Here is a 22,433-nt window from a genome sequence, read left to right on the forward strand (position 1 = left end):
ACCTGACTGCAGCCCCCCTTCCCCAGCATTACCTGAATAACCAGGCAGGCAGTGACAGAGGAAGCCGTTCACAAGGTCCTGGCAGAGCCCTCCATTCTGGCAGGGCTGGGATTCACACTCATCGATGTTGGTAAAGCAGGTCTCCCCTGGAAAGTGGAAACACAAAGAGGGATCTGAGGTGCACTCCTGCAGCAGGGAGGGAAAGGATCTGAATGACAATGGCAGTCATCATTTTTTGCACTTCTTTTCTGTCACTTGAAAATGCAAAAGAATTTCTTGAGCTGCAGGATGTCTCTGCAGACAGTGGCACACAGGCACCACCACTGAAACAATGGGGGAAAATGAAGTGTGGAATGATTTTCCAGTGTCAAGGCAAGGTCAGAACTTCTGAACCATTCTCATCTGTGCCAGAGTGGACCAAACACTCCTTTTTGTCTCATGAAATAACAAAGTATTACTGTTTATGCTTTTCCACCAGGGAATTTCCCCAGCTGTTAAATCCAGCCTTTTACACATATCTATAATCCAGGGAAAGGGTGATATTTCAGTGGAACATCCACAAAGCTCCTAGCTCCAAGAGCACAATATCAAGAAACCCCTGTCTCCCACTCTGATTATACAGTTGCTGTCATGAGAGCTGTCTCATCAAGGAAACGCCCCTGACTCCAGGGAATTAGCTTCCTCTGATGAGGAATTTCACAGATATCCCCTAGGGATGAATTCTGCCATATGCATGAGAGACTGACAAAGGGAAACCACCCTGGCACCTGCACAGCCTGAGGGTGTTCACTGAAGCACTGGGGAGTGCACAGGCTGCTGCCTCAGCCTGGAGACAGGCTCCAGCAGAGAATGACACCCAGCTCTCTGCAGTATATTCTGCACTACATTCCCACAGCAGGGAGAGCAGCATGTTCCTGATGCATCAGGCTGCCACCCTCTCCCAGGTACCAGTGGTTTTTGTCACAGATTTGCCCCTTGCCATCTCCTCAAACCCCACAGCAGTGTGTGGATGGCCATTCCCTGTGCAGCTCACCTGTGAAGCCTGGCTGGCAGCGGCACAGGAACCCTGCGGCCTGGCTGGGGCTGAAGGCGCTGGGGAAGTCGGGCTGTGTCCCGTAGTAGGCTGGGTTGGAGCGCTCCAGGCACTCGCCCCCGTTGTGACAGGGCTCTGTCTCACACTCATCCACATCCTCCTCACAGTCCTGCCCCGTGTAACCTGCCAGGAGACCCGTGTCAGCACCAGGCACAGCTTCACTGGAACCCACCTCCCAAACCCCGGGGCTGCCTTTTGGGCTGGTCTGCAAAGGGCAGCAGTGCAGCCCCCCTGCCCAGCAGCCCCCCTGCCCCGGCTGTGCAGTGTGATCATTAACTCTTTGCCTCAGCACAGCAATGAAGCCCACGCTGGCCCTCCCTGTGCCCACCTGGCCAGCAGGCACAGCTGTAGTGGTTGATGCCCTCCAGGCACGTGGCACTGTTGAGGCAGGGGTTGGAGGCACACTCCAGGATGTCCAGCTCACAGTGGTCCCCCTCGAAGCCCGTGTCACTGCAGTCACAGTGGTACCTGTGGGCACCAAACACAGCAAGGCATCAGCTCTTCCTTGGACTGCAAAGCCCTGTGTGAGGAAAGGGCAAAAGGAGCTCAGCTGGCACTGCTCAAACCCACTTGTGTTCACACCTTACCCATGGAAAAGTAAATTCAGACACACAGGTATGCCCTCAGCATTGCCTTTGCTGTTCATGCTCTGCAAATCATTTCCTTTTGTATCTGTTCCTCCCTTCTTTAAACACCCCACGAGTTCTGCTGCTGGGAGGGAGCTTCTCCCAGTAACAGCCACAAATCACTGTTAGTGCCACTGGGATGTACAAAACACTAAATCCAACTCCCCCCCAGATTTCTGCCCTGGTGTCTAACTGTCCACCCATCCCTGGTTCCTCACCTGTTCACAAGGTCCTGGCAGGTGCCGTTGTGCTGGCAGGGCTGGCTCTCACACTCATCCACGTCCACCTCACAGTGCATTCCCTGGTACCCTGGGGCACAGGTGCAGGTGTAGAACCCGACGTGGTCACTGCACAGGGCCCCATTCTGGCAGGGCTCTGAAGCACATTCATCTATCTCAACCTCACAGTTCACCCCTGCGTCACAAAACAGAGAAAGGGCTGGGTTAGAAATCCAGGAACGTGCATCTGTGTTGCCTGGAATTCTGGGATGGGGTCACAGGAGCCATGTTATGAACCCAAGCTGGCTACCAGAGTGATCTGTTCTAATTTTGCCATAGAATATTTGGGAGCTCAGGAACAGTATGTGATTCTTACAAACTAAGGACCTTTAATTTTTATTTGCTAACAAAATAATTTTGTCTAGACTTTTGGACTTCAGTCTTCCATCAAAACTAAAACTAGTTTCCAGTATTTGCAAAGCTTTAGTCTCTCTCATTCAGGTTTGCTGAAGCAGCCAGTCAGTCAGCACTTCCCAAATAACATCCATTTTCTGAGTAAGCCATAAAATCTTGATCTTGCACACAGCTCTTATGAGGTTTATGACACCTGCTTTGGTATCTTATCACACTATATTCCACCTTTGAGTTGCCCATGGCCTGGCATCACCTCCAAACCTTCCTCATTCCAGTGGCACTTGCCAATCCATCTAATCTGCCCTTCTTGGCAAAGGCTCCCCACAGAGTGGACATGGCCATCCTAATCCTGGTGGAATGTGGGCCCCCTAATCTGCTGCTTCAACCCCCTCTATACCCACACTAAACTTCCTTCACCCAAATTCCAGCTGCAAGCACCAGGATCAACATGGTCTTGCCAGCCAGTGGTGCTGGAACTTCTGGGTAAAGCACTAAATGACAAGGCAGAGCCTCATATTTGACATCAGAATAATCTGGAGCACAAGCTCCTCCAGCTGCCTGGGTCATTTTATCACTTCTTGGCAGGGGAATCCCACAATCCCGAACTGAGGATTCAGCCTAAAGATAAAAAAAGAACCTGACTTGCAAAGACAGAATTTTATTTACTACACAAAATCACCAGTAACCTGAAGGCCCACACAGAAACTAGGCCTTTTTTCTCCTTCATCTCTGTTCATTTTTATCAGAGGGTGAGTCAGCACCAGGGACTGCATTCCCAGTGTTGTAACTTCTCATTCCACTGGTAATCAGCAGCATTCCTGCACAGCAACCCAACTCCTTAAACACTTCAGTCTGAATGGGAGGAAGGCTGAGAAAGTTCATGTGCGAGGTGGTACCAGGCAGAGTGGGCACATTCCAGCCCCTTCCACTCTGATAAGCAGGGCTGGGGGAAGGAGAGCCCCCCTGCCTCCCTCACAGATAACCCCCACGTGTGGATTCCTCCCTGAGCCACATTAGCACAGATGCATAAAACAGAGATACTTATGTCACGTGCCAAACACACGTTTGCCAGGCATGAAAGAATTGGGAATCTCCAACTAAAAGTCACTTTATTCCAAAAAACAACTACTTCCCTCGGAAAAATCCTGCTGGACAGGACAAAGAACTAGAGGGCAGGTAGGCAGAGAAAAATTACACTTGTAAACACTAATATCCATTTCCTGATTTTTATGTATATCTCCTTTAATTTCATTCTGAGAACTAGTTACACTGCTTTATATGTAGTACTCAAGTCTCAGACAGTCCACCCACTTCCACTCTTGGATCTGTGTCTCTCACCATCCATGGAAATCAAAGCCTCAACTATTGCCTGGAAGCCAAAACAAGCCACACACCATTTTTCACACACAGCACCAAACACTCCAGAAATACAAGTTGTGCAGCAGAGATGGAGTCTCACAGCTGTAAAACAACAGCATCTCAGGCTGTTACCAACACCCCAGGACACCTCAGCAGGAGGCCACTGTGGAAGTGCAGGAGCAGGGAGATGTGCCCTGATCCTGGGCAGTGGGTGGGCAGTGCCTGTGTCCCTGTTCCCAACCCCAGGCAGTGGGTGAGTGGTCCCTGTGTCCCTGGTCCTTGTGCCTCATCCCTGTCCCCAGCAGTCCCTGTGCCCCATCTCCATCCCTGGCAACCCCTGTGCCCCATCTCTATCCCCAGCAGTCCCTGTGCCCCATGCCCATCCCTCCCTGTGCCCCTCCTGTCTGTCCCCGTGCCCACTCCCATCCCCAGCAGTCCCTGTGCCCCCTCCCATCCCCATCCGTCGCTGTCCCCTCCCATCCCGTACCGGTGTAGCCAGGCGGGCAGCGGCACTCGTAGTGGTCCATGTGGTTGAGGCAGGTGGCGTTGTGGCGGCAGGGCCGGGACGCGCACTCGTCGATGTCGATCTCGCAGTGGTAGCCCTGGTAGCCGGGCACGCAGAAGCAGCTGTACTCGCCCGGGCCGTCCCTGCAGATCGCGCCGTTGCGGCAGGGCCCCGAGGCGCACTCGTCCATGTCGTGCTCGCAGGTGGCCCCGGAGAAGCCGGGCGGGCAGAGGCAGGAGAAGCCCCCCGTGCCCTCGGTACAGGTGCCGTTGTTGAGGCAGGGCTGGCTGGAGCACTGGGCGCTCTCGGGGTGGCAGCCGGCCCCGCTCGGCCCCGGTTGGCATCGACAGCTGTACCCGCTGTGTCTGTCCACACATTCCCACCGGGGGTCAGTGCAAGGGCTGCTCTCACACTCGTCGCTGTGGTCACAGGCGGTACCTGTGGGCCCGGGCTCACACACACACGTGTACTCCAGGAGCCCTGGAGTCGGGGTGCAGCTCATGTGGGCAGGACAGTCATGTTTGGTGCAAGCATCATACAGGAGTTCACAGTTTCTGCCCATGTAGGCTACAGGCTCCACGGGGCAGGTGCACTGGTAACCCTCTTCCAGATCCTGACAGCTCCCACCGTTCTCACAGGGGGATGAGGAACAGCCACTGTCATTTTCTGAGTATGAAGTTCCTGTTGAGAAAAGACCTTTTGTCAGTCAGCATTTGTAGCTCTAAAGAAAAAAGTTCTTCTGATCACCACACACAACTCAGAGATTGCCCACCTCCATTCCACACTCCAAGGGGCTGTTCCAGCCATGAGCTGAGAAGGATACTGGAGAATCAAACATTTACTGTAAATCAGACAACATAACAGGCCTTTGTGTGCTGGCAATTAGGAATTTCTTGCCAAGTTGTGTGAGTAGGTACCTGCTTTTTTAGGAGACACTCACAAACCAACTATTTCACTTGTGCTTATTCATCCATGAGTCACTTTGAGAGCAGTGACACCCATCACCTTAAATCCATTCACAAGATTAACTTCGTGTAAAATTCCATGACCTCTTTCACTGGCAGGGCACAGCATTGGTGCCTGGAAACCCAGAGAGGCAGGATGGGCTGAGGTATTGGCTGTGGCTCTGAGTGTCCCAGAGGCTCCTTCTGGGGTTACAATTTTTTCTCAGCTAATCCACCAGTGATTTGAAGATGCTCCCATAAATAATCCAACCCAAACTCCGAAGGGACACATTTCACACAGTCTCTGATTCCATCAAGCTGCTCAGTTTGATACCACTGGCCCTCACCCTCTCCCCATGTTAGACATGTATATTCACACAGCAGGAAATCTTTAGGTGTTACAGCAAAGCAGAGCAGAGACTGATGAGATTCACTGATGGCATTTTAGATCCAAACTCTTAGTGCCTGCCAAGCCAAAACACCAGTCTAATAACTGGAAGTAATGCTGAGACCAGATTCCCCTAAATCTGGGAGCATTTGGATGTGATGAGTTAATTCACACCGAGCCACAACGCCCTGCTGTCCCCACAATGGGAGTGTTTAAAAGGCTCTTGCCCCATTAAGCAACTCCACCATCCAGAAATGCGATGGGACATGCCCACTGAACTGCAAATTTAGTTCATACAAATGAGATTACACCGGATACGTTTGTCTTAAAAAAAGACAAAAAAGTGTTCAGTGTAGGTATTTCTCAATGGAGCAGAACTGAAGAATAGGAGGAACCCTCATTTCTTTTCCAAAAGAAATTCTAAATTCACTTTGTGAAAAAAGGGGCAGATTGGTCAAAGGGCAGGACAGCCCAGGGGACAGGAGACAGTGGCCATGATATCAGAATTAGGATATATGTCCTGGACTCAATGACACAATAAGCACTTTGCAAGACAAAAACCAACCAAAAATAGTATAAAGGGACGAAGGCAGTGCAAACAGAGAATTACTCCCTCCACAAAGGCAGCAGTCATTAGCACCTCATCCCACTGCAGCTTTCTGAGATCAGAGGTTTTCATTCTGCTCAGTTCCCAGATAAATGAGAGAGAAGCTGTGCAGTAGAGATATCCCAGCCTGATTCCTGCAGAAGTGTTAGGAAACATCCAAACTTGGAAGTAATTCTGCAAACAGCCATAGTGCAGATGTTTGAAAATGCCTGTGAAAATCGGCCTCAAAGCAGAGATGAAGCTCATGAAGGAGCAAACAGTATCTGAGAAACTGCTACTGCTCCTGGGGAGACAATCCCCCTGGCACTGGAAGTCAAGCCATCCCTAGAAGTCTTTGTGTAAGCAGCTCTTCACCCTTTCTGCTGCCTTCTCTATGTACTCAGGCAGTGAGGGGTCTGGGAGACCCCCAGAGCTGCAGGGGCAGAGCAGGCAGGTATCCCACAGCACCCCCAGCTCCCCTGGCTGTGTCACTGCTGCCTGAGGAATGTTGTTTTTCCATGCCATGCCCCCTGCTAAGGCTGTGCCAGGATCACACCCCACAGCTCAGCTCCTCAGCTGACCTTACACATTCTCTCACTGATGTCTCATTATCCCAGCCCAATTTTGGTCATGTTTGCCTTGCTCTGGTGCACCTTCGACACCCCCAGTAGTCAGTCTGTGTCAGTGGCTTCCCATCAATCTGCTCCAGCAGCTCCTCAGTGCTTTGTACCTGAAGGTTGGAGGCACCGACTTCAGGGCCTGAAAGGGATTTATTGGAGACTCGGGTTTACAAAAGCCTGCCCCTGCCCTGACCTCCCCCAGATTCCTCCCACCAAGAGACCGTAGAGTTTCTAAGTCTTCTTTTAAGAGGCCGTGCTGCGGGGGAGGGAGGGTGCTCAGGGATTTGGGCAGCCCTTTCTCTTCCCAGCATCATCTCCATGGCCCACCCCTGCCGTCCCCTCTCATGTGATGCTGGGGAGAGCTGCTGAGCACTGCACTGTCCAGCAATCCCATTATTCTGCCATCAACCCTTTTATTCTCAGATTCCCAGTCAGGCAGAAAACAAGGATGACGGAATCTGCCTGGAATCTCTGTGGCAATTAGAGAGGAAGCCCAGGAAACTATTCGCAAAAGAGCTTTCCTAGGCAGGAGCTGTGAGCCTTTGTGTGCTTAATGAGCGACCGCCCCAGCCGGCACTTTGCACGGCCCAGGAGCAGGGCTGGGCATGGAAAAGGAGCCCCAGTGCGGGGCACGTTGGGAAGGAGCTGCAGCACATCCACCTGCACAACATTCCCATTTCAGCAGCCCCACCAGGCACTGCAGGGAGCCAGGCTGTGTTTGACCGACTCTGAGGAGGTTTCAGGCGCATTAACAGCACCAGCTCCAAGAGCATCACACACTCCCCTGTATCCAGAACACCTGTACTAATAGGGAATATTTCCCAGGGGCAAACTGTGCCCCTGTGTGAATGTATTCTAACACTAATACTCCTTCTGTGGCAGTGCTAAACTTCTGGCTTGAGAAAGAGCACAGATTTTAGCTCTGATTTTGTTATTTTCAACCATCAGTCCAAGGACATGCAACAATTCCTCTCAATTTTGGAATAGATTATTATATAAATTTGAATAACACATGATTATGCACCAAATGCTAATAAGAAAAATGAATAAATTAGCTTTTCTTGCTGCAGACTAGACTACACTGTTTCATGAACACAGTGAAAATCAGGGCAAAGAAATCACTGAATGACAAGAGTTTATAGTTTTCCACAAAAGCAGTTGTTGCTGGATTAACAATGACATTCAGGATTTTTCCTTTATGTTTCACAAGAAAAATATGGATTAGTGATGTCTGTAAGGGAAAAAAACCATTAAAAGTATATTAGAGTCATCCTATCCTGCAACCCTACTCTGAAATGAAACTGGAGGAGGCTACAGCTTCTTTGAAGAACCCGTTCCAGGCATTTAGGGGTGGATTAGGAGGAACTTCAAAGGCTAACAGAGTCCCATATAAAGCATTCATTGAGCTCTGCCAGGACAGGTCTGGTTTTACACTTTAAAGGTAGCTGACAAAGATTTTCCTAAACCATGAGGTTTGTGACCTTTTGAAACACTTTAAGGCAAACAAGCTGCATTACCAGGCTCTGTTTTAATAACTGACTTCAACAATCTTATACTTTAGACCTTCACTATATGATCTTATCGAAGGGCAGTTGCAACAGTGAGTTTTCTGAGCACAAGAAGAGAAATCAGAAATTCATGAGAAGTTGGCTATTAATTACTTCACTGTCTGGAGATGCTGCTTTAGCATTACTCACTGCCTTCTGTTCTGGGGTTTGCTTTTCACAGGTTTGTTTTTCCGAAGTCTTGGGTAACTCTGGCAGAGGATGGATGCCCTCAGGCTGGGCACACACCTGACCTCGTGGAAGCTGCTGAGTGCTGCACTGATAACTACCTTAAAGGTGTCTGAATGGCCACTTAAAATTCCAACGGGGAAGTGGCAGCCATGGGGGTTATCAACTCAGAGATTACCTTGTTTCCACTCCAAAGGCCAAAAAAAAATCTAAAGCTGAGGCGAGGGTACCTACTGACAGTGCCCATCTCCAATCCCTGCTCATGCACGTGCCCTGCACTGGGTGAGAAATGGAACTGTGCCATCCCCTCTGCACTGCTCAGTCACAGACAGCTCCCAGGACAGTCAGGACACCAGAATTTTATTTTCTGGCCTGGCAATACGTTAGTGTGAGCTTGGGCAAGGCAGATCCACTTGGAGTAGAAAGAGGCTTCCTTCAGGTGTATCTCACCTGCCCTGCTCACCACAGCAACTGAAAATACCCCACTGTACAGCCAAGAGGTGAGAAGAGCAGGATCCTCAGAGCACCACAGGTCCCAGCTGCACCACAGTGACAGCTGAGCTTCAGGGTCTCCCAGTGCCCAGACTGTGGGTGCTCACAGCCCCCCCGGGCAGGTCTCCCTGTGCTCCTGCTGCTCACCCAGCACATCTCCCCTGCACACACAGCCCGAGGCCAAGGGGACGAGGGAACCCCTCCACCAGAGGGGATCCAGAGCAACACAACCACTAAATAAACTCAGAATAAAGGAATGGCAAGAGTTGGGTCTCCATGACAACAGGAAGGCATGTGCTTATATTAGTAAATCCCTGCTGACCTCTGCTGATCTTTCCCTATCCTGGTCAGTGTAAAGGATTAGTGAAAGGGTTCACACTTTGGCCTGTTCCCAGGATCCACACAACCAGGAAGGAAAACTGGACAGGCCTGGCAAGGGGTCTTCATGTTCACACTCTCTCTTCCCAGATCTGCTCAGTTCAGAAGGGAAAGGCAGGAGAAAATCAAATCCTTCCCTGGGAAGTACCTTCCCTGTACCTGTCCAGGGAGGGGATAAGGCCTCTTCAGGTGGCTTTACACATCCCTAGGGCTTTACAAGCCCCATTTCCTCCCTGACACATAGAGATTAAACCCTTTCTTCTCAGACCTCAGCAAAGCACCTGCTCAGAAACCAAGGCCCTGAAACTCTCTGGGACTGCTGACGAGCTCCCGAGGTGCTAATAACTGATATTTCACCTAAAACATTCCGTAACCTGCATTCCCTGCCCTGGTTAACCCAGCAACAGGCACTTGTGACTGCTGCTAACAGCAGGCTTTTCTATTGAGCCTCAGAAAATGGGATGTGGGTTGGGAAACTTTCCAAAATACCAATGTTTGATCACATCCACTACGGCCCTGAGCAGTGGCAGCTTCCCACCATCACCAGCCCTCAGCAGCTCATGGAGTAACTTGGTGACTCTGGGGCCCAGAGCCAAGTTCTTCCTGCCCATTTTTTTAAAAGGAAGAAAGGACACTGAGATATATCTGCTAAACATCATCCTCACCATCTTGGGTTATCAGCTTATCAGAGCTGACAATTTATGTGGAGATAGGTGTGGCACTACACCAAATAACCCAAACCCTGAAAACAAAGATTAGCTAATCCAAAAGCAGTGTTGGCAACCAGCAGGCAGTCCTTCTAAAACAATACAGAGTGAATGGATACCAGGATGCCAGGGATCACAGCAATGCCAAGAGTGTCTTTCAGAAAAGTCACTTTAAAAAAAGCCTTACTTTCCATGGCTTTGATGTCTTCTGTAGAGTTCTGGGAGATTAAACACACAGGCCCAGTATCTCAGCCAACTACCACTTTGGATACTAATTTGAAGACCTCTCCTGACATCCCTGCACACAGGTCAGATGGCAGTTTTAGACAGATATTGTGCATTCATCACTTCCCAGACAGCTTCTGACGTTGTTTTGCTTTGTTACCAACCAAATTCCAGACCACATTTGTCCATTAGGCTTTTGGTGTGACAGAGCTTTTTCATGCCAGAGCTTTGTACACAGTCAACTGGTGTAAAATATTTATATGGAATTTATGAAGGTCTAGGCCTACACTTTCATTCAGACAGGAGGAGAAGATGTGGCTCAGGTTCCACTCGTGAAATGTTGTGCAGAATATTTACCCCCTCAAAGAAGGAGGATGCTGACTCCTGGCTCTTTCCCACCCAGCTTGCCCAGGGAATTACTGGAAGGTGCCAAACAGTGGACACCAATCCACAGGGACAAGCAGTGCCGACACCATGGCCCAAGGCATTAACAGCATTAATCAGAAATATCCCTTCAGGGAATTGAACTCATTGTTAACACAGAACAGAAGCCAGCTAGCTTGTGTTCACTATCTGTTCACTGTTCTCATGCAGATTTGGAGGTGTAACTCCCATTATGAGGCTTCTAGAACTGGGACAAAGACAAGGGCTATAAATCCCTGGTTTATGACAGCACTGAATATATTGCCACAGTAACTCTTTGATGTCCTGTGCTCAGGACATCACAGTATTTTCCCTTAATAAACACTCCTCCAAGCTGACCTTCATGTTTCACACATTCTCTGATCTCTCAGCCATTTCCACAGATCAAACACTGGGACAGGGACTTTCCTGTGGATTCAGTTAACCAGACTGAGTCACAGGCTTTAATTTCCAACTCTTATTTAAATATCCTGACAATGACCAGAGCAGCTGGGAAGATTGGTTTTGTTTGTTTCCAGGGTTTGAAGTGAGCCTCAGACCGTGTGTGTTGAGCTAATCTCAAGAGCTGCATTAGAGCTGATAGCAAACTGCCAGGAAAAGGGTCTGGCTGCACATGCTCTCCCTCAACAGGCCTCCAGAGCATCTTCAGGCCAAAGGTATGTGAATTCCATGCCTCCTGATGGCTGGAATTGTGGGAACAGAAGGAGATGACACTCCTTCTGCCCTCCAGAATTTCCTCAAGACAACAAATTAGCTGGGAGCAGTTGTGCCCATTCCACAGAGAGCAGCAAAAGTGGAGTCACCAGCAGAGCCTGCCCCTCTGCTTCTCTGGGGTTTTTAAACCACTGGAGATGGTTTAAAAATGGTGGATCTGGCTGCAGGATGATTACAACTTGCAACAGGCCAACTGGATATTCAGAATGTCCTCAAAAAATCTGAACAAGTAACCTGGGCACTCTCTGCTTCAATGACATTTAGACTCAGTCAATTGGAAATAGAAAAAAAGTAATGATATGGTCCATAAGGGCAACAAATGACCTTTCTTTAGGGCCTTAAAAACCTACAAGTGCTACGTAAATACCACCATTCACTCCAGTTAAAATCTGGCAGAATTCCTCTTGCAAAATAGGAAAGACTATAAAAATGACCACTGCCCTCGAGCTCTGCTGGCCCCAGATGTGGCATCCACCTGCACTCCAGAGGAAGGCCCCATTCCCATTGTTCCAGAGGAGAGCTTTCCCCAGGAGTGCAGGGGTCCATGAGCACAAAGCTGGGGAACAGGGCAGGGCCCTGGCAGCCACACCCAGAGCCATCCCAGCCCTGCAAGGGGCCTTCCTCCTGCTCAACAAAGCCACCATAACTGCTTCTCACTCCAAACCAGTAGCTATGGTTACTAGATACAAAAGACAGTCCTGCTGCTTCCCTGTGGCCAGAGGAATTCCAGGCACTTGGAGCAAACACACCAGACAAAGAAGCTGGTACAAGGAAGAGAAAGAAAATGAATCAGACAAAAATCACAACATATTTTGGCTTTCATATTCAAAGTCTGAGGTGGTCAGAGCAAAGGAAATCTTGGGAGGCTTCAGAGGGAAAAATGGAAAGCAAAGGAAAAACTGAAAACTTTCTCCAACTCTCAAAAAGCACACAAACATCACCCACTAATGCAGGAAAATGCCAAGTGCCGTGTTCACCAAGAGAAGAGGTTTGGTGCATGTATCTGACAGTATTTTCTGTGTGTTCTCCATATTTTATCTCCACTCCTTCATGTCATGGGTCACCCCTGTCCTGGCTCAGTGGAATCCAAACCAGACTTGTCTGTACAGGTACCTGCCTGGCAGTGCCAGAGGACAGGACAAGGAGACCAGTTCAACCCCAATCACACTTTCCAGTAAAAGGCTCGATGTGTTCCTGACATGACCTTATAATCCCTAGATGACTAAAACAGATGTCTAGGCCCAGCAGATCTCCAGGCACCCATTCCAGAAGAAAAAGAGAAATCTGTTTTTCAGGGTGCATAAGAAATTGTATACAAGGGTGACAGTGGAGCCCAAACATGTTCTTGGCACCCTGAAAAATCCCAGTATACTCAAGTATATTCTTTGGCTACAGAAAAAGTCTTCAATGTGGAAAAAACCCACAAAACAAAACAACCTCCCACCAGTGTGACAGCGTGCTTTGTTACCTCATCAATTCTTGCACTTTGAGGATGGATCTGCCTTCTTCAAAATTTCTAAGTGGGAACACTCAGGTACTGTGATCACCCTCCACATTTTGCCCCAGATGTATCTGGCACTGCACTCCCCTGGGTACACTCCTCTTGTGCCCAGGTGTATTTCTAGAGCACACAGGATGGAAGTACAGCTCTGTATTTCTTCTGTATGGGCACAACCAAAAAATTCAGACTTTTCCTTTGGAGAAAATGCTTACTATAATAGCTGAATACCTAATTACATGAATACTTAATTACTCTTAGCTCTTGTGAATAAATGCATACATCTAATGTGCACAGGGAGAAAGATGAAAGGAGACAAGAAATAAATAGAAGGAAAAACATATCTAGAATGAAATGCCTGTTTATCTTCCAGAGAAAAGTTTTCAGGCTTCAAATCTGTGAGAGGGACAATTTGTTCAGAAATCTTTGCAATACAAGGGTAGGTCACAGCTTTGATCCAAAGTTACTGCACAGTAGCTGGGTAAGAATGAGGCACAGAAGACAAAAAAAACTTACCCCAAAACAAGAGGAAAAGTGGCAGCAGGAGAGCAGCATTGCACGCCCCGGAGGTACTTTTCTTTAATTCCATGACAGCCTAAGGGTGGCTGTTCCGAGACCCTCCGGGGAGAGACAGAAGCCGGAACGCAGCAGCCCCGTGCTGTGCCCACATCACGGGCTGGGGCGGACTGTGCCCAGGCCGGGCTCTCGCTCCATGCCGGGCTGGGACCGGCACTAACCCTTACTGGGACCAGCACTAACCCAGACTGGGACCAGCACTCACCCCTTGCTGGGACCAGCACCAACCCTTACTCGGAACAGCACTCACCCCTTACTGGGACCAGCACTCACCCCTTACTGGGACCAGCCCTAGCCCTTACTGGGACCAGCCCTAGCCCTTACTGGGACCAGCCCTAGCCCTTACTGGGACCAGCACTCCCCCTTACTGGGACCAGCCCTAGCCCTTACTGGGACCAGCACCAACCCCGTGGACAGAGTCCCGGCAGCGCGAGCCGCCCTCGTGCTCGGTGGCGCCGCGAAAACGCTGCCTGGATCACACGGACGGGATCGCCCCGCGACACCGGGACGGGGCTGGGCGGAAACAAAACTGGGGGGGGGGGGTTCATCTACTTTTTGAACTGCCCCTGTATAGTGCAGAAACCACGCCTGGTGTCTCCCCCAGGGCCGTGACAGCACCTCAGAGCTGTCTGGGCACGCTGTTTGCAGGATGCAGGTTCTGTATCAGCCCATATTCACAAACGAATTCCAGAGGAGGATCGATCGCAGCTCTCTGAGAGAGGCTGCTTTGCTCAAAGAGAAATAAGACAAAAGCACTCTGTTAACCCCAAAAAGCAGGGCCAGCCCACATTAGTCTTTACAGCTGTCTCAGCATGAGATGATGATCCCACAGGACAGATGAACTCACAACGTGTACAGGAACCCTCTTCCCAGGTAAGGAACAGTCACAGAGATCAGCACAGGTACCTGCATAACACGGGCACCAAATCACACCACCACTGCTGGATGCACGGGTTTAGTTTGAGAAGTGGAAAAAGTTATCAGTGAGCACTGTTTCCTGAGAGTAACTGGAAAAGGACAGAGTCCACACTCAGCTGAGACCTCCTAAGCACCTCTAAATCCACATCACAATTGGATTAAACCAACTGTAATGAGAATTACGTCCATTGCCTCACCCTTCACTGACAGCTAAAAATAGAAGGCAGGTAAGATGCCAGACAAATTCCTAGTTTAAACAAGAAGTATGCAAGATGGCAAGGAACTGGTGCAGCCAGAGCCAGGCTGCACATGAGGAAAACAGGAGCAATCCTACAGTGAGTAATTTGTATTCTCCAGTATCCCTGCAGGGCAGCAGAGGCTGGTGGAATGTGTGCAGGGAAATGGGAAAGCTACTGCAGGGTTTTTACCTTCAGTGCAGAAGCAGAACAGCCACAGAAAGAGTCTTTTCACCACCCAAACTCTGCAGTTTAGGAACAAATGGTTCATCTCACTGTGCTGCCTTAGAATGCTCCAAAGATGATATATCATGTGTTATCAACCTTATCTGGACCACCCTGCCCCCACTTTCATCTCTGGTGTCTTCAGTCTGTTTTCTCAAGATCAGGCTCAGTATTAGTTTCTTGCCAGTCACCACAGCCATCTGGAGCTCATTTGTGTCTCCTCAGACTCTCCTTTTGCTGTCAGGGGACATAACCAAACACTGATATGTGCACAATCTTTCTGCTCAGAATATTTTTGCCTCACCTGTGTGGATTATGTTCCCAACAACTCACCTTTTCCAAATCCCAGCAAACACCTATGAATCACTGCACAATTAACACTCAACAAACCACCATTCCTCCTCAGCTGGAGCCAGGCACTGCTGGAAGTCAACCTGAGCAACACTTCACAACACTTGGAAAACACAGCTATCCATGGGAATTTATGGGTCCTGTGACTACAGGAAGGACATGCTCAGCTGTCATAAAACAGCCTCAGTGTAACAAACCCCCACACCTGGAAGGTGCAGGTCCTCCAACAGAGCTGAGGCCTCCTGCAGCTCTGCTGTTCCTATGGCCTGGACACCCCAAAGCCTGCACAGAGCCCTGACTTGGGGCACACCAGCCAGACTCAGGGAAGGCAGAACACCTACATCCAACTGCCTTATAATAATCAACCCAGTGTCTGCCTGTGAGGACATTAGAACTGAATTCTTTCAACGTTCATGGTTGCAATTTTACAAGATTTGCCAGCATAAATGGCAAACCATTCCTGTGCTGGACCCCTGGGCATACAAAAGCCAGTGTGGGTATTAACCAGCTTAGTCCAATTAAAGGACCCTAATGCAACTCTGTGAGGGCCCTGATTTGCTAGGCTTGACTACATTTCCAAAGGAGCACAATTGGGTGGATTTGTTATCTAAAGCATAAGCTCCAAGTCCTTAGTCATCCTTGCTAAAGCCTTCCCCAAACTGGTCATGGTTTGTGCTACCTCCGCATCGCTGCCGGCCCACGTCACCATAATCTGCTCTTTAAAATAGTATTAAAACTAGAGGCAAAGGCCACAGCTGCTTTCCTGGTGTAACACTCATTACCAGAGACTTAAGGACAGCATAACAGGGAGGCTTCTATTCTCAGCCTGGGGCAGGAAACCTGGCAAGCCGGAAATGCATGCCATGGAAATGGGGCAGCAGTGGGCAAGTGGGATTAGGGGGAAAAGGAGAAAGTAGGTCTGGGGTGCTCAGCAGAACCTTCCTGTCTCCTTATTCTATACTGGTTTGTGTACTTGTCACGAAACAATCCTATACATCTGCCTCCAAACAGCTCAGAGTGAACCATGCAGGAAAGCACCTCAGCAAGTCTGTGCTTTGCATTCAAAGAACAATGTACACGTGCATGAGTTTCACAATCTTTCTCCCACAGGGCTTAAAATAATCCTAATACTCCAGATTGGATACTAGAGACGTGTGACGGGCTGGGAAATATCAGTGGTAGGAATAAAGGCATTCCTACCTCCTGTCACGTGCACCTGCAGCAGCCCCAGAGGACAGAGCCTCACCTTCCCTCCTCACCTCCTTCTGGAACCCCAGAACACAGATCTACTGCACTGAATTGAACAATGTAACCCAACAGCATCAAAATCATGATTTTTTTCCCCCCAGCTTTGTCCTCCAAGGGTCATTGGGCACAACCATACACAAAAGAGTCCATACTAACAGTTGCTGCAGACTTGGGAAGCTGAGTTAGTAAAAAAAAAACTTCCACTCAAAAACTGTGTGCAAAACCTGACTGCTTCAGTACACCCTCCTGCTTTCAGTCACTGCTGAAAAGTGCCTGTTTTTAAAAATGTTAGGTTTTGGAGTTTCAAGTTTCCAGACTCAAAGGCCAATTCTGGGACCTGAAAGTTCAAGTACAGTCTGGTGATCTAACGCTTGAAGGTTCCCCAGGGCCCAATCTCCAACTCGAAACTGGCTCTTCCCTGTGATCCCCAAAGCCCTGAACACACACGGTCCCCACTCTCCCATCAGGTCACCACTAGATGTCCCTTCTGCACCGCCGAAGGCAGCTCCGGCCCGTGTGAGCACAGGAGAGTCGGGAAGAGGATCCAGAGCCATGGACACATCCCGCGGTGCCGCAGGGCCGAGCCAGCAGCCCAGGGAACACTGCAAGGCCTATTGCAACACCCCGGCAGCACAGCCCAGCAAGAGCTCGGGCTGGGAGTCAAAACTTAAGAGCTGCTGTTAAACCTTGGCAAAATCACACAAAATTTCCAGTCTTGAGACATCCTAGCTGCACTTTTTAGACACAGTAAATGAAGTTTCCTATCATTGCTAATCAGAAGTGCTGGCAAGTAAATGATGCTGCCTGATAAATGAGAGTGCTGAGCATATGGTCTGTCCCAGGCAGCAGCAGTGGAACAACGGGCCTGGCAAGGCAGAGCAGGGAGGTCCCACAATGACTTCGGCAGAGAAATGACATCTTAGCAGAACTTTCTCTAATCCTACCACCAGCAATTGCTCAGAGAATTCCCAGTTTTGCATGCAGACTGTGGGAGGTCAAAGGCTAGGATTTGAGAAGACCAAATTCAAACAGGTTTGCCTGAGGCCTGAAATCACCTCCCCTGCCTTGCAATACTGGCTGTTTGTGCAGAGATCTTCATTGCATGGGTCCTCCCCAAAAAAGAGCAAATTGTAAAGACCTTAACAGGGATATCCAATACATGCACAGCACCTGTGCCTTCCTCTCCAACAGACAACCCACACAGGGAGCAGGCTGTGGAAAAGCCAGGGTTATCTCCCAAGGAACTCACAGAAGCCAGGCTCTGACCATGGATGTACCCTTTGATCTATGTGAGACCCTGCTGGTGTGCTGCAGGTCAGCTCCATGCCCCTTTGATCCTCCTCCCCTGCTTACAGGGGAGGTGAATCCCTTCCAAGGGGCCTCTGTGGCAGATGGGAAGATGGGAATGTTGATCAGCCTACAGGAAGAAGCTGAAACAGCGTAAAAAGGGTCCCAGGCAAGGTTTTCTGCAGTAAAATGTTATAGCAGGAAGGATGTGCCCAATACATTGCCAGGATCTGAGAGTGTTTTGAAGACAGTGCTTACCATTGCGAGAGGCCCTTTTGCTGCTGTTTTTGTCCCAAATGACCCAACATGTTTGTAAATATTACTTGTCAGTGTGAGCTCAGGGGAGCCACTGGAGGGCAGCGCTGGGCAGTTCTCTGCTCCACCAGCCCAAAAACAGCGTGGAAAGGCTGAATTAGCAGCTGTTTGCTGCAAACGTCTGCACTGCCGGAGCCCTGGAGCCAGGCCGTGCCCAGGGCGCCTGCGAGGCTTCCGGGGAAGAGCCAAATGCTCAGCCAGGACCAAAGGAACCGGCAGCCGGAGCCAGAGGGAGAGAGGCTGGAGAGGCTGCCCTGCAGCACAGCCCGGCTCAAAGGAACCTCAGCATGCAAGTTTGTATCCCGTGAAGGCCAAACACGGGGGTGGGAGAACAGGGAGTGCTGAACCTGACAAACAAACACATCCAGCTGCACCGCGTGAGCTGGGAGCTCTGAGGATGAGTTCAGCCCTAAAGTCCTGTGTCTGACATCTGTCTCTGCCATGGAAATGGCACCTTTGAACACTGCATAAATCAGCAAGCTCTGCCTCATTTTCCTTCCAGCTGCAACCTCTGCTTTCTCTCACAGGCTTCACACACAGTCTGCTCCTAATGAGGCCTCTGGGAAAACTGGACACTCTCACCACTGTAGGTGGCAGGAAGGAAAATGGATGCAGACCGTGAATGTGCCAAATATTGAGGAATGAGTAATTTTCTCCAAGAAGCCAAAGATGTGGGGCTCACTTTTGTGCAGCTGCACCTTAATGAACACTAAATACTCCCACTACCTCCAAATCTAATCAGGTAACTAACCAGGCACGCTTGACAGTACGAAGGCAAGGGACAACTGCACAGGAACAGTCCCATGTTCCACCTCCTGACTCAGCTGGGATATTGTCCAGCTCCTGTCAATCCCTTGGGCTCACCCACTCGTGCCTTTCACACCAGTGTCAGCACAACCACTGCCCCTTACAGAGGGGAGCAAACATCTCCACAGTTAACTTTTAAGCTAAAAGTATTTCACAGATGGAAGCTCCTGTGTGAGTCAATTGTTCCTGCTTCACAAAGGCCCCAGAAAAAAGGCCCTACCTAAGCTGGGTGTGCACAAGTTGCTGGATCTGCTCTCCCTGGGATGAGAGGGTCTGGCAGGGATCACCACAGCACATGCTGCCAGGTGGACAGACCCTTCTTTTTGCTGGGATGCTGAATCCTGGTGTTTCCATCACCATCCATTTGTCAGATTGCTTAACAAACCTCCGAGAACGACAAATACAGGTCTTCACATAAGTGTCAACAACTTGTTCTCATGGTCTCCAAATTAATATCTTGTTTGCTTCTGCCTGCAGAACTGGACCAGAGACAAGGGCTGGACCAGAGACAAGGCCCTGAGATAAGCTCTGCTGCACTTCTCTTAGGCAGTGTGGTTTATGCACATTTTCTACTTCATGTCTCACAACAGCAGGCAAACCGAGCTCCTGCTGGGCTTCTGTCAGAGGGGATATTGATCTGCCACACAAAAGCTTGAATCTCCAGCTCTGCTCACCCTGTGCTGAACGTGCACAGGAGCTCATCAATATGTCAGAAAAAAAAAATCTGCCCCATGGCCTTTGGAAAAAAAGAAAAATGAAGGTTTATTATGAGGTTGTATACAAAATATTGAAGTGGATGGATCCAGAAACTTCCCAAGAACTACGGGGAAAAAAAACCTAGAAGAGTTATAATACCTTAAACCATCTGTCTAATGCCAACCCAGCCTTGCCATTCCCCAACTATATGTATCATCTCTGGAAGGAATCATAATTGACAGCTTATTGGAACACTATCCATTTTCTCCCCAAGAAATTCCACTGCATCTAAACCAACCTTATATATCCCAGGAAGCAGGAGCATCCTGTATATTTAAAGATGTTTTCCACGCCAAGGCCAGTGTGTCAGCATCATTTATTATGCTTGAGTGCTTTATGAGACAGAAGTCCCAAACCTGACAATGTAATTCTCATTAGCTTTGGGAGGGACTCCATATGCCAGCCTAGCTACACTCCCGGGGCAGAGGATGGACCTTTTTGCTTCCAACTCAGTTTTAGGTCCTTCTCTATTACAGGACTGGGGGAAAATTCCCTTTGTTGTCTCTGGGACCAGAAGGGAAGCCAAAGTACAGATGGCTGAGCTTCCCATAATCACGGAGCAGCTGCAGAAATCCAGCCTCACTCCGTGGTGGGAATCGATCTCTGCATCTTTAGCTCTGCTGACCTGCACCTTCAGAGAGGCACAGGAGCTTCACCAGGGCCTGCCAGTGATTGTCAAAGAAAATCTTTGCCTGAAGATTTAACCTCCATTTGATCCTTACCCCTTTTTAATGCACAACTCTGAACTAAGGGACTTTCTGCCAGTGTCACTTCCCAGGAGGTCAGTGTGGCAAACACCGGAGAAAACAGAACCCGAGAAGCAAGGAAATCTCTTTAGATACGTGTGTGTGTGTGCTCCTAGAAAATGACAAACCACTGTCACTTGTCCTATATGAGACTAAATGCAAATGTCTTCAATTCCATTTCTGCCTCCCTGTAGAGCTTGTTAAACACAGGTTCCCTTGGTCTCTGTATTTCCTTTGATTCAAGCCAGACAATGGAGATTAACCAGTACCCAGTATTTCTGAGATTTCACAGCTTCATTTCACTTAGAAAGGTAAAAAGTCAACTTACAATCCTGCATGGGCTGTTACAACATTTCCTCTTTTAGCCTGCAGACTCATACAGCCATTTCCCCGAAACCTCGAATGAGCAAATGATTACATTTAATTTTATTTTGTTAGTCAGAGTTAAACTTCAGTAATCTTTGAGAGTGCACATTGCATGTCAATGATCCAGTGCCTCTTTTTATAGCAACCAACTTTTGGGAGGAATGTGAAAGCAAAAGCAACCAAAACGAACTGGAGAAAGCCAGGAATGTCAACACATTGTGTTTCCCCTTGAAACAGTTTCTTGCCACTCACTGAGAGGTTGTGACCTTCAGCCAGGACTTTTAAACAGTGAATCCCCCTCCTGGCTATTAACTTCCACACTGATACACACTTAACTCCAACTCCTGCTTTCCTTCCCCTGGTAACTTAACCCTACTGGCAATTTCTGTTACAACCACAGGGCTGACACTTTGTATTCCCACCACCCCCTATCCCCTGGAGTTACCACTGAAGGCACAGCCACAGTTCAGCCTCTGTCCATGACCTTAAAGCTCATAATGCCCTGTCACAGCAGCCATGAGGGCAGTGATGTGCTCAGTCTGCCCAGCAGACTCTTGTCTTTTTCTATTGCTTTACAGAGGTGGTGCTTCAATTACAGGCACATCCTCGTGGGCTGATGGAATCTCCCCGTTAGAGCAGAACTGGCTCCTTCAATGCAGGGACTAAATAACTTCAGGCAGTAGCGCACAGGAATTGCCACGGCAGCAGTGGACACAGTGCTCCCCAATTCACCCATCCATCTCCAGCCCAAAGTGAGCTTCCAGGGGTGAAATAAGGTCATGGCAGAGTGAGGAGGGAAATGGAATCTGTGTGACAATAAGCCAGGTGTCACATCCACGCACAGAGCCCGAGCAAGGACAACGCGGTCGTTCTCTGGGAGCGGGGCTGGGATGTGGGGAATTCTGAGCAGATGTTAATGGGATGAATACACACCAGTCCTACAGCCTCAGAATGATAATGCCACTGAATACCAAAAGCATATTGATCTCGTGAAGTGCATAGTCAGAGCATCTAATGGCTCTGGAGAGAGCAAGGAAACACTCCGAAGGGGAAGGGGGAAAATAAGAAAAAGAGAAGATGAGATTTAGATTGGAGAGTTTTATCAGCTAAAAAAGCCTTGGGGCACACAGGGATGTTAAACTGCTGCTGCAGACACTGAGGGACCCAAGAACACACTCTCTGTGCACAGGAATGGGAGAATAAATTTACACAACTGCTATGATTGTAACAGGTCTAAACCATGTGTGCTAGGTAGAATATTAGAACCGGGAAGAACCCAAAGAGGAAAATAAATCCTTACTGCACTGTCCTGATGGACCAGAACTGTGGGAAAAGAAAAGCTACCACCAGTGAGGCAGAGAATGCAGATACTGTTCAGAGGAAATTCAAAGGGAAATTCTTTCTGTTTTAATGACCTCAGCTGTTATTAGTGATGCAGATCAGGCTTTTGTTCTGAAAGGAAATCTCATTGCTAACCTGCAGTGTCCCTGTCAAGTGAGAGACATTGAAAGCCCCTTTTTACACAGGGGCTGTGTAACTGGAAATTCAATTCATTCTCTGCTCTGATATCTGTTTAGTTCAGCACTACACACACCGTGGAAAGCAAAGTGTTATCCCTGCACTGCACACGAGGGCCAAGTGGTCCAGAGGAACACGTTCCCTGCTCCACGGAACAGATC

At 49.1% G+C, this 22,433-nt stretch overlaps 1 protein-coding gene across 3 annotated transcripts in view; it reads right to left on the reverse strand.

Annotated features, from left to right (window-relative positions):
* CRB2 (crumbs cell polarity complex component 2) overlaps positions 1–13,535 on the reverse strand; it is a 33,485-nt gene extending 19,950 nt beyond the window's left edge. For all 3 annotated transcript variants that reach the window (XM_032708605.1, XM_032708607.1, XM_032708606.1), the window contains exons 1-6: positions 13,440–13,535; positions 4,198–4,896; positions 1,938–2,133; positions 1,422–1,561; positions 1,034–1,216; positions 33–146 (exon numbers count right to left, since the gene is read on the reverse strand). In XM_032708605.1, coding sequence (XP_032564496.1) covers positions 33–146; positions 1,034–1,216; positions 1,422–1,561; positions 1,938–2,133; positions 4,198–4,896; positions 13,440–13,512 — 1,405 coding nt within the window. In that variant the 5' untranslated portion in view covers positions 13,513–13,535. The remainder of the gene's footprint in view (positions 1–32; positions 147–1,033; positions 1,217–1,421; positions 1,562–1,937; positions 2,134–4,197; positions 4,897–13,439) is intronic.
* Positions 13,536–22,433: the final 8,898 nt, after the last annotated feature.

The sequence above is a fragment of the Chiroxiphia lanceolata genome, chromosome 21 (genome assembly GCF_009829145.1).
Source record: "Chiroxiphia lanceolata isolate bChiLan1 chromosome 21, bChiLan1.pri, whole genome shotgun sequence".
NCBI lineage: Eukaryota > Metazoa > Chordata > Aves > Passeriformes > Pipridae > Chiroxiphia > Chiroxiphia lanceolata.